Source organism: Lepidothrix coronata, unplaced genomic scaffold (assembly GCF_001604755.1).
Source record: "Lepidothrix coronata isolate B3197 unplaced genomic scaffold, Lepidothrix_coronata-1.0 Scaffold75, whole genome shotgun sequence".
Taxonomy (NCBI): Eukaryota; Metazoa; Chordata; class Aves; order Passeriformes; family Pipridae; genus Lepidothrix; species Lepidothrix coronata.
In genome coordinates this window covers 6,356,270-6,374,808 of record NW_016690255.1, presented here as the reverse complement: position 1 = coordinate 6,374,808, position 18,539 = coordinate 6,356,270, and the positions used below count along the sequence as shown (strand labels likewise).

Genomic DNA, 18,539 nt, shown 5'->3' with positions numbered 1-18,539 from the left:
CTATTCAGAGCTGACTGAACTCCAAAAGCAAGTAATCTATATCTCAGATTTGTTGTCCTCCTACAGTTGTATCACTCACTCACCCCATGATACAGATAATGGAGTGTATACATTCCAGCTGAAGTATGTTTTCACTCTGTCCTCCAAATAGTTCAGTTCCCCAAAATCTTTGATGTGCAGAGAGGCTGGAGAGTTGAATGTAGATAAATTCCTGCCCTAATTTTGTATTACCATACTCTTGGTTGTAGCAGTGAGAAAACACTAACCTGGCTACTTTACTGACTCTGTTGAACACACAGTGCAGCCCATTCTCTGGCTCTGTTTGTTTATGTAGCTAAGTGACCTATTAGAATGGAGGTTAAAAAGACAGCCACATCAAACACACATTCTGCCTGACAAAACAGGCAAGTACATGCTTCCCTCTTCTCTAGGTGCTACAGCTGTTGCATAAAAATCACTATGACCAACTCTACAAAAAGTCCCAGATGAGTAATTGTTAGCAATTACTGAGGCTAAGCATAGGGAGAAACAGAGGGCTGGAAGAAAATACTTGCTTCCAAAGGACGGAAAATGTGCTACAAATCAAAAGACAGTAAGTGCTGGACAGTGCAAAAGCACCTGAACTCAAGCACATTAATATTCAGGGTTCGAGTTAAAGTGTTTTCCATTCATCTTGTCAACTAGTGATAAAAGTGTATAAAAATACAGCTAGAAACTCCTTTGGCCAAGATGGTGGAATTCCTCCAGTGTCACTTCATACATAGTCTCTCAGACTTTGCACCAAAACATACTTACCCCTGACTTGATGTAGTGACCTTTGCTTTAACATTAAAAGTTCTGGCCACATCTTGTGGGCTAAAACACAAACACTAGCAGTATCTCCACTGACAGCTACAGTTATATAGCAGCTAGATGACTAGCAGCATTAAAACAATCCCCTGAGTACTGTGTTTGAGCATAGGTGGCAATTAGTGACATCACAGCTCCCCAGCAACAACTTTAATGGGCAGCGGGGATGACAAAGCAAGAAACTGTTTGAGGACCATATGTAGTATAATGTTTTTTCTAGGCAAAATATAAGTGCAAAACACCTGTGCTAAAAGTGTATGCTGGTGTTCGCCTTATTAGACTTCTCTGTATGTGTCTTGTTGTCTCCCTTCCCCTTTTAAAGGTTTTTGTTGGGTTCTTGAGCTGTTTCTAGATTCACCTGCAGCTGCAATATCTCTGGAACTCACGTGTTTCTTGCAGGTTTTGTCATAAGAGGCTGATCTAAAAAGAGGTGGTGGTGGAGATACATGGATACACACTTGAACAGGAGCATGACTTTCCATGTTCGGTTTTCTCAGGAAGTCAGGAAAAAAAAATTAAAAAAACCTAAACTCCAAAAAAACAACCAAACAACCGACCAAAAAAATTCCAAAACAAAACACACACCCCTAAAACCAACCAACCAAACAAAACACCAAAAGAATACCAAAAAAACCAAAGCCAAAATGGCTTAAGATTTTTTTTTCCTTTTTTAACTTGCATGAAAATCTTCAGACTAAAAAGGAAAGACAGGAACTAGACTGATCTTTGGACCTTCCTCCTAAGAGTCACCATGGAGTTAGTAGTATTTCCTAGCCTGCTACAAGCTGTCAGAGTAAATCCACCATGTGGATGATATTTATTACTTTAGCATTTAATGAAATGCTTTGTATCACTGGACAGACCCTTGTTGATATTCTTAAGTATCAAAATACAGCATATTTATCATTCTGAAAAAAGAAAAGAGTAGCTAACATGTTAGCTGTTCTGCTATGACATGAATTTCTCTCTAGTCCTTAAAAACTGCAGTAAATAGAAATAGTCCTAGCAACAACAGTGATATAAACACAAATGTGTTTCCTGAAAAGCAGGAAGCAGCTTAACAATCATATCATATGACTAGCTAAATAGAGAAGAACTTCGCTGGGTTTTTTCCAGGGCATTAGAGCAAATTTCCATGTGACTTTGTGGGACATGACCGTTGCTTGAGCTGTTGTTACTGGAAAATCATTTTACTCTGCAGCATGGGCACTTCATACATTTTGTCCTGCCTTGTGAAGTTCCTCGTCTTGTAGGAATCCATTTCTATTTAGCCTGTGCATGAGCAATGAGTACGTGAGAAAGGCTGAAGAAAGAACACTGAAAGCTCTGCAACCCCACGTGGCCCCATCAATTGGTCTTGACTGTGAATGTACACAGCTGTTTCAAGGCCGCTGGGTCTGGCACAAGAGCAATATGAGTATTTCATCTGCTGTTACTCTCTGATACATTGCTAGTTCTGACTAACAGGAAAAAAGAACCACGTGGAGTCTGTCCCTCACATTGAACCACCAAAGAGTTGTCCAGTGGAAATGCTTTTCCCTCTTAGAAATGGCAGACTGAACCAGATTTGGCCTAGCAGCCAGATCTTCCTAATCCATGTCCTGTCTATCGTAAATGGTCATGCCAGTCCCTAAAATGCAAAAATTGACCTCTTCTAGTATTTAGCCTTGAGAATATAAGTGATGTAAACCGATTGTTCAAGAGGTTGTCTGGAGCATGGGTTTGCAAGCTTGAGCTGATAGTTTGTAGTTATTGTGACATTCTACTAATTTTTCTGGTTAAATACATGAATTGATTTTTTTTAACAACAGAAGTGAAGTTAAAATTGCAAAAAGAAGTAAAAAAGGAAAAACAATGAAGAGAGTAAATCTGCAAGTGAAATCTTAAAAAAACTCTCTTCCTATTTTGTGCATGGTGAAAAAAGCCATACTTTATGTATTAAATTAACCCATGAAGTGAGTGGGAAGTAAAAAAATACTATGAGTTATGAAGGTTAGAGGTCTCTATATATTATAGGTATCTGAGAGCCAAATGTAACAAGTGAAAATCCATTGTACCGAATCAACAGTGTGTTTCTACATTAGTCTATTTGTAGAATGAATCTTATGGACTCAGTCAGATGAAGCACCTAGAGAGAAATCTTTAAGGATATTTAGGTGCCTTACATTTCCAAGAGGTGTTTAGTGGTGTTTTAAAATACATCCAGAAGTAATCCATAGCAGTTAAGTACATAGTAGGATTTTGAAACACCTAAGTGCCTTTAAAATCCTAGGCCAAGTCTGTGGAGAATTAAGGAGAATGTGCAGAAGGACAGAGGCTATAATGGCACCTCCACCTTCTAAGTCAGCTAAACTACTGCCTAAACACAAGCAGGGATGAAAAGGATTTGAAGGCATATTTACATTCAATGACCAACAAACGTTGCTTCTTTCAGATTACTAGCAGTAAAACATGGAGAAGCTGCAAGTTGATTCAGGTCTGACTGAAAATTAGAAGTTGTTTTACGTAACTGTAAAATTTGTATAGGTGAGATGCAAATTTGTTGGGTAAACTGTTGCTCACCTTCATCACCCACATGGATCTACAGTCTTACGCATACTACAGTGGGTTACTTTATATGTCTGGGAAACTGGCTGAAGTTTTGGCCTCCAAATGGTGTTTAACCAACTGCTGCTCCCAAACAGTAGACAAACCTTTCTAAGATGATAGAAAGCGGCAGTGCAACCACGGATCACTGTATAGACGGGAGTTACTGTTTGCGATGGTATGGGAATATTTAGGAGAAGGAGGGGAAGAGCACCTTTGGGATTGTACAAGATGACTTATGGGATGTTCAGAGGAGGAATCAAAGGTGGGGAAAAGGGGTGGTAAAGGTGGTTTGATATAGAAAAATAAAAGGATATAGGGCTAAAATGACCTGGTTAGGTCAGTATGCTTGTCTGGCTATGCCTTGCACCTGATCACCTCAGTCTATTTTGTTTTATTAAAATATATTTTAGTTGTTTTTCTGGGTGAAAGTGGCATCTATATTCCATGTGTATGTGTGTGCATGGTAGTCTGAGTGTCAGCAATTAGAGGAGGGGGCCACAAGTCACAGGGGCTTTTGCATCTTTCATGAAGTAACTGGAGAGACCAGAGTGCATACACATTATACACATCTCTTCATCAGTGAGCAGTCACTAGTAAACACCAAGCCAGCCTAGGTGGGAGTCAAGTTTTGGAGCAGCCATAAGTCCAGGAAAGATACTGAAGAGACCAGAGGATCTGTAAGGGGGCTACTGGAGAGACAAGGGGGTCCAAACCACCTACTGGGGGACTGTGGTGGGGTCAGCTACTGGTAAGGTCACAAGTCTGGACCACCCAATAAACTTATTTGCCTGTTTGTGTCTCTGTGTGACGTAACTGAGTATCCAGAGGTCAGCCACTGAACAGGCTGAGTGTCCTAAGACCAGCTACTGGAGAAGGGAGCCACAGTTTGTTGTGCATGTCTTTAGGTCTGAATACCAGCAACTGGGATGGAACTGTGGACCTCTGGGGTAACATTTCCAGGTGCCAGCAACCGGGAAGACTTGGGATCCAGGGGTTAAATACCAAATAAGAAGAGTGTCTAAGACCAGCTACTGAAGGGATCCATATTGTATAGATATATACAAATACATATTTTTTTTCCATTAATGGGCTTCTGTCCTGATCAGCCAGAGAGGGGAACAGGATGAGGCCGTGAGTGCTGTTTGTATTTGTATGAGTGCTGTGTTTTCTGCCTGTGTCAGTCAGCGTGGACAGCCATGTATGCATGTGTATGTGTGTGTGAGGAGGTGTGTGTGTATGTGCATGTGCCTATTGGGAACACACACTCAGCCTTACCACTAGCCAGATCTGGGAACCAACTGAATTTTAAAAACTGGCATACCAGCAGAAATGATTGCAACAGGAGAGTTGATGGCAAGTACGAACAGTAAATGGGAGGATTTGCAAAGCATAGGGAAAGCCAGGCCTGGAAGGCATATTCAAGGACAAACATACAGATTCAGGCAAAGTCCAAGACAATCTCACTAATCAGGCTGCTGAATAATGACTTGTTCATGGATCTCTTCCAAAAATACAGATCACACAGAGAAGGACAGTTCAGCAGAGAAGAAGGTACATAGTGTCCAGTCCTCTGCTGGTGGATGCTTGCAAGGCAAATGTGCTGATCCTCCAGCTTGCTTTGCTGATGACAAAAAGCCATTTGACTCAGCCTAGCATGATGGTTGCGGGCTACTCAGAGGTAATTTGCTAGAAGCTGCTAGCCCTGCTGAAAGACATTTATGGAAAGGCAAGGTTGGAGCCCAGAGCACACAGTCTAGCTGACATTGGTCATGTCACACCAACATAAGGGCAGACAGGTAGGAAGTGCCTCTGAAAATACAGATTTGGGGTTATTTGGAGGTTATATATTGTTTGGTGGGGGCTAGCTTGACTGTGTCCAAGTTATAAAGAGTACTCAAGATTGTTCTACAAAAGATCCCAGCAGGGCCACCTTTGATCATGTAGATAAGGAGGTTCTATAACTCTGGCCTAAGGACTGCTCCTGCACAACAGCAGAGACTAGGTCAGGCAGTAAAGATGTAAATGGACAGATGAATGCCTCCCACCAGGGATATATACTGCAATAGGCTATGCAGACAATGGCATCCCATGGAAGAGTCACTCTGGCATCAAAGCAGGCATCCTTTACCTGGGAAACCATGCAACATTTACACAAAGGGATCATAAAGCAGATTCAGCAACTGTGGGAACTTGTTTCTTCTCTGGAGGGGAAAGAAAATCTTCTTTTTCACTAAAAATGAAGCTATTTAAACCATGCATATCCCAGGGCATGCTCCACATTGTGATGACACAAGCTTTCAGCAAAGTTGCTCTGCAGAGACTGCTTGTCATCCCAGTTAGAATTTTCAGTAGCAGCTTATCTTGTTGGCAAAACCAAGTCGGAAAAGAGCGCTGCAAAGAAGATGGTCCTTGGCAAGGCACAGAGAAGGGCTACCCACTCCTTTGGACGCTGCCCCATCAGCGAAGGCTGCGATCTGCCCGAGGAACGACCGGAGGAGGCGGCGATGTCCGCCTGCAGGGCAGGGCTCCCGAGGGGGGAGGTGAGGATGCCGGACCCACGTTTGCCGAACTGGGTTTGGGTGAACAGCAAGAGGACCCCCCGGGACCCCCACTGCCGACGAGGACAACGCGAGCGGTTGCTGTCACCCGGGGAGTGGCGCCGCCGCCCCTGTCCCTGTCCCGGCGCGGGGCCGAGGGCGGTCCCGGCCGGGGCGGCCGCTGGGAGAGCGGCGGGGGGTGCGGGGAGCCCATAAAGCACCGCCCGGTGGGCCGGCGCCGCGCACTGCCGGGCTGGGCGGCGGGACAGCGGGAGCACGGCTGGGAGAGCTGGGGGCACAGCCATGAGGGAGATCGTGCACATCCAGGCGGGACAGTGTGGAAACCAGATCGGGACCAAGGTGAGCCTGAAGGGGAGCCGCTGGTTGCCCGCCGCTGGCGGAGCCTATGAGCGCCCGGGAGACGCGCCCGGTTGTTCCTCGGGGCTGTGGGACCCCTCGGGGCTGTGCTGGGCTGGGCTGTGCCCCCCGCCACCCCCCGCTCCCCTCCGGCCGCCCGTGCCCCGAGCGAGCCGCTGTGAGCGGCGCCGGGCGCGCCCGGGGCACCGCGCATCGCACCGCTCCCCGTGACCATAAAAGGCTTTGGGAAGTACCCAAACCAGACGGGACCTCTTTTAAAAATTATTTTTTTAAATTATTTTTGCGTTGAAACCGTCCAGGCTGCGGTTCAGGAGCGGGGGGCGGTGACACAGCCCGAGCGGCCCCTGGGAGCGCTGAGGCGGCGCAGCCCGCCCGGGCGGGGAGCGGGGCGGCCGCCCCTACTTCGTTGGATTTGAATCGTGGTGCCTGCCCCGCTCCCGCTGGCGGCGCGGGCAGGGAGGGGCGGCGGGCACGCCTGGAATCCGGCAGCTGCCGCGGGGCCGCCGCCCGCCCGGGAGCTGGGCAGGGCCCCCGGTGCTCCGCGGGGGAGTTCCCAACCCGCTTCTCGCTTTTCCTCCCTTAGTTTTGGGAAGTAATAAGTGATGAGCATGGCATTGACCCAGCCGGAGGCTATGTCGGTGACTCAGCGCTGCAGCTGGAAAGGATCAATGTCTACTATAATGAATCATCTTGTAAGTGTGGGACGGGGAGGGGAGCGGGACAGGAGACTCCGTGGGAAGGGGCACAGGAGTCTGGAAGACAATTGCACATCTGTCCACCTTCCTCGCATTCCATTGGGTCCCCTAGCTGTGCCCGGCTCAACCCACTACACACAGAAAATACTATCTACTTTCTTACGAAGTGTTAAGATAATTGGGTGTTATCTCCGCAGACAGAGAGAAGTGGCCCAAGGGACTATCCTTAGGGTCTGGATGTGGACATTTGTTTTTTATTTAGCACAACGGTTTGCTCTTCTAACACATGATTACTTCATCAGATGCATCTTGTCAATTACCTTAAATTAAACGGTTGGTTATATGAGCCTGCATCTGTAGTACTCTGTCTCTAATTTCATGAATGAGAGGGTTGGGCCATAGGTAATAGAGAACTGAACAGTAACTCATTAATAGGGTGCCAGAGGCGTCCAAATCCCCTGAGTCAGTCTGGTGTTGGAAGGTGTTAACAGTGTAAAATGGAGATCTTGAGTCCTTTGGTCTATTGACACGAACCTGCAAGTGTGAATGTTTCATCTTTTGTCCAGCTTGGGTTAATTCATATCATTTAACTGAGTTTGCTTGAACAACTTCAATTTGATACGGATTTTTTATTTTGTGCTTTGTGGTAGATATGCTGTTTGCCATGTACACCAAGTAGCTCTTTCAGTGGATGAGAATCCTTCAAGCATTAAAGTTTGTGAGATGTATTAGGATCATTTGAACATAAACACTTTCCCCCCCCTGTTATTCACAGAAAATATTACCTACTTTGTTATAAAGAACATGTAAACTGTTTTTTCTAATCAGAAACTTCCCTCCCTCATATCTATTGCTAATAAAGAACTTACAGAATGTTATATACCATGTATAGAACCCAAAAGATGTCAGCTCTGTTTTTCAAGCTGTATCGATTTGTTGCTAGAGTGCTGGGTTTTTCACCACCGTGACTTTCTGTACAGGAAGTACTTATATATGTATGAACTATGTATTAGAGTAACAGTGTGAGACATATTTCTGTATTAAGGGCTATAACTGTGTCAGAGCATTAAGGGCATGCTTGCTTTTTATTGCAGCCCAGAAATTTGTACCAAGAGCAGTATTGGTGGACTTGGAGCCGGGAACCATGGATAGTGTGAGATCCGGTCTTTTTGGTCAGCTCTTTCGGCCCGATAATTTCATCTTTGGTATGTGGATGTTACTTTTTAAAAAACAGAGCTCTTTTTTGTAAAAAACAAAGCAGCTGTTTGATTAGCAAGTGAATGGTCAAAAAGCATTTAATCTCTTTATTCCAAAGCGATCCTACTGATAAATCCTAATAAGCTAACAATGCGATTGCAATTATCTGTAAGTCAGTCAAAAGATCCTGTTAACTGAAAAAGTCATTCTTCTGTTAAATCATTCCTTCAATTAGCAAACTGCTGAGAGTTTCCTATGGTATTCAGATAAAGTACATTTGCTTTCCATATATGTGAACTCCAGAGAAATCCTGAGGCCACTTCTTTACAACAAAATGTATGGAAATTCTGCAGAAAAATGGAGGGGCGAGGGAAAACCTCAACCACAAACCAACTGGACTACTCTTCACTTGAATTCTTATTAAATGCTTGAGCATTGAATTGTTTTTAGGCTATGTAATTAAACTTTTTCAGTAGATCCTTATGGTATAGTAATAGTGGAAGAAGACCAACTGTAACATGGAAAACACTGTCATTACTGGTTTATTTTCCAGCATAATGAGAAGCAGTCTGAGAGTACGTGGAGAACTGGTTTTGCAGTGTTCTTGCAGAGGGTTGGTTTTGCCTTTACTGTTCTGCTTTGGAATTCTGTGGTACTTTCCATCTAAGCTTAAAAATGCATATTATCCTTTCTGAGCAGCCTTATGAAGTACAGAGGTGTTATCAGTTCCTTTGCACTAAAGGAGAAACAGCATGTGGAAGTTAAGTGATCCACTTTCTGAAACAGGAAGTCTGAATGAAAGCTACCATGAGAACTCTTGTGTCCTTTTGGTGTCCAAGTTTGCACTAGCCACAAACATTTCCTTCTGACAAGGCAAGCTTAGGTTGGAACTTAGTTTGGTATATCATGTCAACATAAGGAAGGAACAATGCCAAGGACGGACAGAGAAAAGATAAACATTACTTGGGTGGTATAAAATAAACTTAAGTCTAGGTTGTTGCTGGTGAGGTGGGAAGTAAAGAAGCCATGCAGAGTTCCTTTAAGTCTTTGACTCAAAACTTTTAATGCTATCCCCTGTTGTTCTCCTGTAAATTCCATGGCAGGGATGTTAAGGGTCTCTTCCAACATGTTACAACATGGAGAAGTAAGCTTAGGGAGAAAAGCCATAAACATAGTCAGCTTTATGAAGTATGTTTCTATATTCAGGTTTCTCCTTTCATTCCCTTTCCCCTGCATGGACCACATAAGCCCTCTGAAAGTGAATTCACCTGACCTATGGAAATACCTGAACTGGAGCTTTGCAGTTTGGCACCCCACCAGTAAAACCAGAGCAAAATCAATTCAGAATGTCTTCAACAATAGTCCTGTTAACTGTACTCCCTTCCTGCCAAGATAACAATGAACCAACAGCATGTGATCAACTCGTATCTGACAGAGGCCCCTGCCAGCATCAGGCACTGTCCTCCCAACCTGCTGAATAATGTAGAATGGCTGAGCGCTGAAGTAATGATCAAATCTGGCCTGGGCCCACAAAGGATTTTGTGGCAGAAGCTGGCAGTCCCACACTTGCTGTACCCCAGGCTGTTAGGGTTCATTCTGATGGAGATGTTTTCCACCTCTGCAAGTAACCATGGACCGTCAATCAGGATTTCATGCAGGTATACTGAGTACATGATCGCATATTCCAGATATGGGAATTTGTCTCAGACCAGCAGGAGATTTGAGATGGATACAAAACAATCCTTATACTTTAATGCTTGTGTTGACAAGGTAGTGATCTGAACGTGAAGAAGCACAGTGGAATGATCTTGTTGTATGAGCAGCAGGTCTCCTGGCCTTCTAACAGCATACAGTTGCCCACCCAGAACTCTGAACTCTGAACTCTGATGTATCTCTTCCCGTTAACCAGTTTTCATTTGTACATTTTTGCATTTGTCTTTCTTTTTTGTGTACACCCTTGTTAGATTTGCTACATAGATACCACTTCAATTTAAATTGTATGAACTGGTGGGAGCAACCACAAAGTGGCTGTCAGGCAGTCACAGACAAGTTCTGCAGCAAGGCTGTTCACAATAGGCTTCTAAGCATTAGTATACAAAGTACTGCCCTTTCTTACCAGGTTTGTCTTCTATTTGAAGCCGTGAAGAGAGGAAAGGAGTGAGAGAAGATTGCAGAAAACAGTTGTCATTTTAGGGATTAAAAAATACATTGACTATTCACAAATGGCTTCTCTGCATGTGTAGCTCAACCTGAATGTCTTTGATAACCCTACAGTGTGCTGTAAAAAGAAAGTGATAGAAGGATCTGGAAGTGCCAAGAGTGCAGATAAGTTGTGGGGTTGCTTCGTGTAGACTTCTTTAGATCCTGGCAAACGTACAGTGAGAAATGACAGAGGCAGTATGCTAGAGATGGGCTGCGTACAACGCAGAGCTTCCAAGACTAGCAAAAGGTTTGCCAAGTCCCGAATTTTGTGGACACAGGCTCGTTTTCCACCTAGAGAATTTAGTCCTGGTGAAACTTTATAATTTTTGTGTTTGCTTAGGATTTTCAGAGGTCAGGTAGGTGGACACCTGATAAGTGGAGGCCATCCAGTAGAGTTTCACAGGATAGGAGTCAGGATTTCCAGGTGTGTGGCAGTCTTGGCACCTCCAGACCACACTGTATTGTCATGGAGCTTCCAGGGCTTATTTTACATGTTGCATGTGGTGGTAGTGATGGTCTTACAGTGCTGTAGAGCTAGTGGGTCTGGAAATACAAGATTACTGGGTATAAACAGCAGAAAATTTCCAATGAAAATGTCAGAGACCCTAGGCACATGACTGACTAGTGGAAGAAGTGCAGTGTTATCACAGTAGTAGCCAAAAGAGGGCTGGAGGGAAGCCATTAGTTTTGGTGTTGCCAGCCACTGGTACAGTTTAGATACAGAGGTTTAGATACAGAGGTTGTGATAGTGCAATAGAGAGAGTTGGTATGGCAGTAGTTGTGTGGGCATCCTGGAATTTGTGTGATGCAGAGTAAGGCTGGGGGAGTCTAGTACACTGGAGGGCCCAAAGGAGGATATGTCCACCTCTGCGTTAGTCATGCTACCTTCTAAATTTTGCAAACTTAATCTGCAAACAAACCAAAAGCAAGTAAAATCAGTTTCTACTGATTTTTTTTTTTCCCCATGAAAATAAAATTTTCACGTTTGTTAGAGTAATTGCCATTCTCTTCTTACCTTGTGTTTTGTTCCTATTTCCTACTTCTTATCTCGCTGCCCACTGAGGAAGAACAACACATTGTTTACACAAGGGGCAACCTGTAAGATGAAGTCCTAAACTCAGAAGGATCCTAACAGAGCTAAATTCTGCATTTTGGAGTTATGTCTGTTTGTTTGTGTGCATCCTGACATGCTGCCCTATCTGTAGTAGGGGATCTGCTCAAGCAGACTGCAGATGGTTACAAACATATTTAATTCTGGAAGGATATTACTATATGCTTTGCCCAGCTGGACAGGAAGTGGTGAGCTCCCTGGGCTCAAAGCGTGAAAAATATAGCAGCATACAGAACAATGCATTAACTAACCAAATACATCATGAGGAAACCAAGCATTTATGTAGTGAAAATAAAGTGCATAATATTTAAAAAATATCCCAGCCAGCAGTTTCCCTGGTTGATGTGTTTGGCACCAACACAGTGCACTGGGAATTGAAATGAGACATGGTAATAGGAAGGGAGGAGAAGGTCTTGGAGAACAACTCAGAATTTGTCAGCTGTACACTTAATTCTGAAACTACTGCTCTTCCTGAATACCACTCACAGGAGTACACTGAGTGAGTTCAGAGGCACAATGTATGTATATAGTAGTCACTGTGAGGAACAGGAATGTTAAAAAACTGATCCCCTGTTTAATCATCTTTGTTATCTAAGTAGTAACAAAATGGTGGCATAGCAAATGATCTGGACTGTTCATCTTAATAAACTGAGTGGCACACAAAAGGAAAATAGCCTTGTGGAAGAAAAGAAGAGGTTTATGAAACATCAGTAATCCAATTTTGCAAGTTGCTTTGCACATCCTGAAGAACAGTGAGTTTGTAGGGAAACCAGTAAAACCTAAAAGGCACTTAACTTCCACGTTTTTGAAGTAATGGTCTTGAAGCTTCTGTTGATCAGTATTTTCATTCATGAAATTAAAAAAGCTTAAAAGTTCCTGATATAACAAATTAAATAGGACTTGTGAAGCCCAGCTTTATTCTTGAATGACAGTGTTGCCTCTGTGCCTCATAGAACAGTCCAAGAACCTTTAATTTAGAAATATATATCTGTGGTTTAGATTTGTATGCATCATGGTCCTTATAGACAGGAGGTTGTTTAATATTAAAGAGTCATCTTGTGTTTACAGAAAAATCAGGATTGGAAGTGTGAAAGCTTTCAAAAGAAGGAGTCAAGGCTACCTTTGCATTTATGGAAGGTAAAATGCCAAAAAAGAAAAAAAAATGCCCAAAGACATAAATGAAAACTACCAGATACTAAAAAATTTATGTTGATACTTCCAGTAATAATATAATATTATATTTATATATATATGAGAGCAGGCAAAACTGAAGACCACAGTTATCTACCTGACAGATTTATAGCAGCTTTTGTTACAGATATTAATCCATTCAGCATACAAACATCAAAGCTTACTAATAATTTTATGGGTTTTTTTTCCTGTCATATGTTATTTTAGGACAAACTGGTGCAGGAAACAACTGGGCTAAAGGACACTACACAGAAGGGGCAGAGTTGGTCGACTCTGTACTTGATGTAGTAAGAAAAGAGTGTGAACACTGTGATTGCTTGCAAGGATTTCAGCTCACTCATTCCCTGGGAGGAGGGACAGGATCTGGCATGGGAACCCTACTCATCAGCAAGATACGAGAGGAATATCCCGACAGGATAATGAATACCTTTAGTGTCATGCCCTCTCCAAAGGTTTCTGATACAGTGGTGGAGCCTTATAACGCTACGCTTTCAGTCCACCAACTGGTTGAAAATACAGATGAAACCTACTGCATCGACAATGAAGCTTTGTATGACATTTGCTTCCGCACCCTGAAGCTCACCACTCCAACATATGGTGATTTAAACCACTTGGTTTCTGCTACCATGAGCGGGGTAACTACATCGCTGCGTTTTCCAGGCCAACTGAACGCTGACCTCCGGAAGCTGGCAGTGAATATGGTCCCCTTCCCACGCCTTCACTTTTTCATGCCAGGCTTCGCTCCTTTGACAGCCCGAGGCAGCCAACAATACCGAGCACTCACTGTTCCAGAGCTCACCCAGCAGATGTTTGATGCCAAAAACATGATGGCAGCCTGTGACCCGAGACATGGCCGATATTTGACAGTGGCTACCGTCTTCCGTGGTCCCATGTCGATGAAGGAGGTTGATGAACAGATGTTGGCCATCCAGAACAAGAACAGCAGTTACTTTGTGGAGTGGATCCCAAACAATGTCAAGGTGGCAGTGTGTGACATCCCTCCCCGTGGCCTCAAGATGGCTTCCACGTTCATTGGCAACAGCACTGCTATTCAAGAGCTCTTCAAAAGGATCTCGGAGCAGTTTTCGGCCATGTTCAGGAGAAAGGCCTTCCTCCACTGGTTCACAGGAGAGGGAATGGATGAAATGGAATTTACAGAAGCAGAAAGCAACATGAATGACCTGGTTTCAGAGTATCAGCAATATCAAGAAGCAACAGCAAATGATGGAGAGGAAGCGTTTGAAGATGATGAGGAAGAGATCAATGAATAAAGAAATTAAGTGTGCAATTTTTTTCCAGACCAAGTTCTCAATTCTCAATTTCTGATAATTAGGCTTGTAAATCCATATTTATGTTAAAAAAAAAAAAAAGGGAGCGTGAATTTCAGATGTTAAGAGGTGCTCTTCAGAGTCCATTGAGATCACTGAGAACATTCAGCGTTTCTGGAAATAGGGCCATTTCTATTCATGAGACAAACGTAAGGCATTCAGTTAAGGCTTTGGCCTAAGAGTCTGAACACAGAGATTGCTAGTTTGGGATCTTTTTTTTCCAAACAGGTTGTCATCCCTAAAGTTCTAGAAGAGAAGATGTAAAATAGGCTTGAAAATCTACAAATTAGAGCTGCGCTATTTTCATCCAGTTATGGGTAAGAAAATCTTGTGGGTTTGAAGCACTCATTCTGTACCAAATGTACACTATTGAACTGCCAGAATAAAAAGAAGAAAAAGTTTTTTCGTATTCTGTACAGTAACTGCTTACAGTGATACTTGATTTCAGTCCTCTGAAACCAAAATAAAAATTATTAGTATCCTCTCAAGCAGAAGTGTTTTGGGTGGTCAATGCTACATAAATATCCAGTGAACTGCAGGCTAGAGGCTGGATTTGTGACTTGACCACAGGTTATATATATGAAGTCTATCAATTTGTGATGAGTTCTTCATGGATCCCTAGGATTTAAAGTGACACCCCAGTATGTTGCTGGTCCCCTGTCTTTCTGACTATCACCAGTTGCAGGTGCTATTCCTATCCCTATTCCACCCAACCCATATAGCTGAAATACAGATATTCCACAGATGAGGGTGGGAGAGGGGATGTAGGCTACGTGTCAACAGATCTCACTACCTAGGTTTGTAAGTTCAGCACACCTATAGATGCTGTGCATGTCTTGCTACCAAGATAGGTTAAAATAACTGGACAGATTAAGGTTGAAGTACAAGAGCATTTATCCACAATATTCAAAACTGCTGGCAAAATTAAAGATGAACAACAGATTTATCTGCTCACAGTAAAGCCAAACCAGAGAGATCTCTGCATAAGCCAGCTGACAAAGTGATTGTTGGGCATTTGCTCTTTGTGCATGCTTTATGTTTCTGCTCATATCAATTAAACGGCCCTTCTCCATTAGAGAGCCTCCACCAGAGAACACTCTGTCTACATGGAGTGTCTTATTTAGGTCAGTTTCTAGGCAACAGAACAAGCAAACAAAGGAGAAACCCTCCGGAAAGCCAAACTTTAAATGTTTCAGGAACTCTTTGTTTTTTCTTCTTGCCTTCAGAAGCACTTTCCAAGCAAAATGTGTTGCTCAATACTTAAAAAGGCACTTTACAAACATAGTGTAATTTCTAAAGATCCATTGCTCCTGACAACATGATGTTATGTTTTGTTAGTTTGGGATTCAGGGAATGACACAGTGTTTTATGAAATATATGAACCAGGCTACTGTTAATCACTTGACCTGAAGCTGTCTTCCTGATTCTGTGCCACATAGAAATGGAACTAAATTAGCTTTAATCAAGTACAAGTTTTTCATGGTAACATAAAGTGACTTCAGGGGTTGAGACACAGCTGCTGGAACATACTGACCAAGTTGGCTTTGGCATAGGGGTGTAGGCAGAGACTGGCTGATTGTCTTTAGGAGAGTCGTAATGGAGGCAGCAAATTCACAGGGGCCACGTTCGTTGCAATGTCTAGTGATGCCTAAAGGATTTATGAACAGCAATAGAACACCTTTAAATATGCATTTTGTAAATGTGAGATGTGGTTATGTATTAATCACAGCATGAGATAAAGTTATAACACAATATGCATTAAAGAGAATTAACATGTATCACCAACACAAAGCAAAAGCAAAATCCATTGGGAATAAAGCCATTAAACTTCAAAGTTTAGTTGATTCTTTGTAAATGGCAGGCTATTGTCTTCGCAAGGGAGGAGAATGCATTACAGGCTCAGAGCTTGCTATCACACAGCTTTCCAATTAAAGCACTAGCATTGTTACTTCCAAATGAAATAGAACTAACCATCTCACCACATGTGGAACTGTGTTTTATTATAATACAAAATTCATACCTAGGTCCAAGCCATACGTTTTTATATTACTGCGGGAGAAAAAAAAAGTTCATACTTTAAAAATGCCAGGAATCTTGGCATTCCTAAATAATTGAGTGATTCACCTGGTGAACCAGCCTGTTCTTTATTGCTTTTTGTACACTTGATGCAAAATGCAGAATATAGACTCTGAGGCTGTGGAATCCAGACCTGACAATGTTCTCTGATCCTGCTTTGACTCACCCAGTCTTTCACATGTGTTTACTTGCAACTGTTTGGTGTGAATTTCTAGAATGTGTGGAGGAATTTCTAGAATGTGGGGGAGGAAAACTAATGCCCTCTTTAGAAAAAAGAGACAAATCTTCTATTTGATCTTAGGGGGGAAATACCCAAGCCACCAAAATGAACCCAGGAACCAGTGGTAGGGACATCATAGGAGGACCAGCTTACATACAGGCAGTAAGAGAGGCCTGGGAAGCACAAATGTTTCCTGTTCCTCTTCAGTCAACGAACTCTTATCATCTTCCTTTCCTGACATACAACTGAAAATTGTTTTAGTAACGGGCTTAGTGAACAATTCCTCCAGCTGCCCTTCCTTTCAAATAACTTCCTGCTTTTTGCTTGGAAATCTCTGATTTTGAAATCTGCATGCTGAGTCTCACCTAGCTTTGTTCCTCTTCCTCTCACATTCCTCGCCTATGTGTTTTTCATTTCCCCTCTAAATTTTCAGCCTAGTCTCTTGCACCTTTTATTTCTCTGGCTTGGCCCACCTTCATTTTCTCTCTTTTTTACTGCTTTGCACCTGGCCACAGGAAATACCTAGAAGCAGGCTGCCAGGACAAGCCAGACGTGTGGAAGCCTGGAAGTGCAGCTCTTAGCACCGCCCAGATGCAGACACCTGTGTCAGCCTTAGGATGAGAAGAAAAAATAGCAACTTACACCACTCGAAAACAGGGAGTGGGTGAGGTGTTGCATGGAAAGAAGGTGTGGTATTGGAATCTAACCTGATGGGCCAGCTCCTTTGCAAAGTTGCTCCGGGCAAAGCCAGCAAGGAATTGGGCAGGCCCTTGGCTTCGACATGACAGCCCTTGTGCATTCCACCTTAACCAAGCCACCTTAGGCTCTTCATCTCTCTGCATCCCACAATTACTGCTCTCCATTCCTTCTCTTGCACATGTATCGCCTTAGGAAAAGGTCGTCACCTCTTAGGGACAGACTCAGGTTGGGAAAGAGGGTCTAGATCTGCTCCTTCTCCCAGCAGTGAGAGGAACAGAAAACTCAGCAGCTCCCTCTGCACCGCACAAGCCCCTGCTAATTAAGGCAACACTGCTCAGTGTGTTTGCAAGAAAAGTTAATCCAGCATTATTGGCAGCCATAGCCCAGTCTAAACTTGATTTTCTTGATTTATGTTCAGCCACTTGACAAATTTGTGAGGAGAAAGCAGCTAACTGTCCTCTTCAGAGAGGCTGGTTGGGTAGACTGCTTTTTTTTGTTGTTGATTTTCCATATCTTTGTTTTGATTCTAAAATCCTAACACTGTCAGATTCTGCAATTTTTGGCACAAAATATTAGGACCTACTGAGGTAAGGCTAAACAAGGAAATTAATGCTCTAAAATAAAGGAGAGGTAAGGCCACTATAATGCACTTATTAATTGCATGCTGCAACTAAACAAGAGTGGAATTTAAAAGTACACAGCACAAACAGGGAGTAAGAGAAAACATTTCCTGCAAAGGAGACAATTCTTTCACAGTGTGGTAGTACCATTGTGAAAAGTCAGGTAAAGGGTTTTTGGGGTTTGGTTGGTTGGTTGTTGTGTTTACTGTTAGTTTTATTTAGCAAGGAATGAAGAAATGCAGAATTCTGGCCTTTACTGTCTAAGGACAGCTAGTCCTCAGCACTGGGTACAAACTGCCTATACCAAACAAGAAGTGTTGAGCTAAACTGAGGGAGGGAGAATAGAACAAACAAGGCACTAATACAGAATACATGTAAGATACAACCTAGAGCACACACGCAGAAATCAGTCACTGCTTTACCATGTTTGCAAGATTTAAGTTTTATAAAACAACTATTGCAATAAATCATTCTAAACTTTGACTCCAGTAATTAAGGAAATGAAGTTTAGTTTTTTCAGACTGCTTTCCTGTTTCTCCTTCATTCTACAACAAACTCAATAGGGATAAACACATGTGTTTAACAACTAAAAATGCCCAGTAAATATGCCCTAGGTTGCTATATTTGCTGTTTCCCTTGCTCCTCTTCTCTGTAAAGCTAGGCAACAGAGATGGAAAAAGCTTCATTGTGAAGGAAAAGAAAATCCAAAATAATAATTTCCACAAACAACTTACTTCAAATAACTTGAGCAAAGGCTCTGATCTTTCAGACATTTTCCTTTGTCCTCCTACTGCTTTCCATTATGTTGCAATATACAGATGGAATCAATCACTAGTTATCTCCTTAA

At 42.8% G+C, this 18,539-nt stretch overlaps 1 protein-coding gene across 1 annotated transcript; it reads left to right on the top strand.

The window, feature by feature from the left end:
• Nucleotides 1-6,215: 6,215 nt before the first annotated feature.
• TUBB6 (tubulin beta 6 class V) lies at nucleotides 6,216-14,154 on the top strand. The gene is made up of 4 exons (XM_017819573.1): nucleotides 6,216-6,335; nucleotides 6,937-7,045; nucleotides 8,143-8,253; nucleotides 12,957-14,154. The coding sequence occupies exons 1-4, from the start codon at nucleotides 6,279-6,281 to the stop codon at nucleotides 14,018-14,020; spliced, it is 1,341 nt and encodes a 446-aa protein (XP_017675062.1). The 5' UTR covers nucleotides 6,216-6,278; the 3' UTR covers nucleotides 14,021-14,154.
• Nucleotides 14,155-18,539: the final 4,385 nt, after the last annotated feature.

Bases quoted from the DNA above. Each gene is read 5' to 3' on its own strand.
- TUBB6 (XM_017819573.1), top strand. From the start codon at position 6,279: ATGAGGGAGATCGTGCACATCCAGGCGGGACAGTGTGGAAACCAGATC. The intron at 6,336-6,936 runs GTGAGCCTGAAG...TTCCTCCCTTAG, and splicing joins GAAACCAGATCGGGACCAAG to TTTTGGGAAGTAATAAGTGA. The intron at 7,046-8,142 runs GTAAGTGTGGGA...TTTTTATTGCAG, and splicing joins CTACTATAATGAATCATCTT to CCCAGAAATTTGTACCAAGA.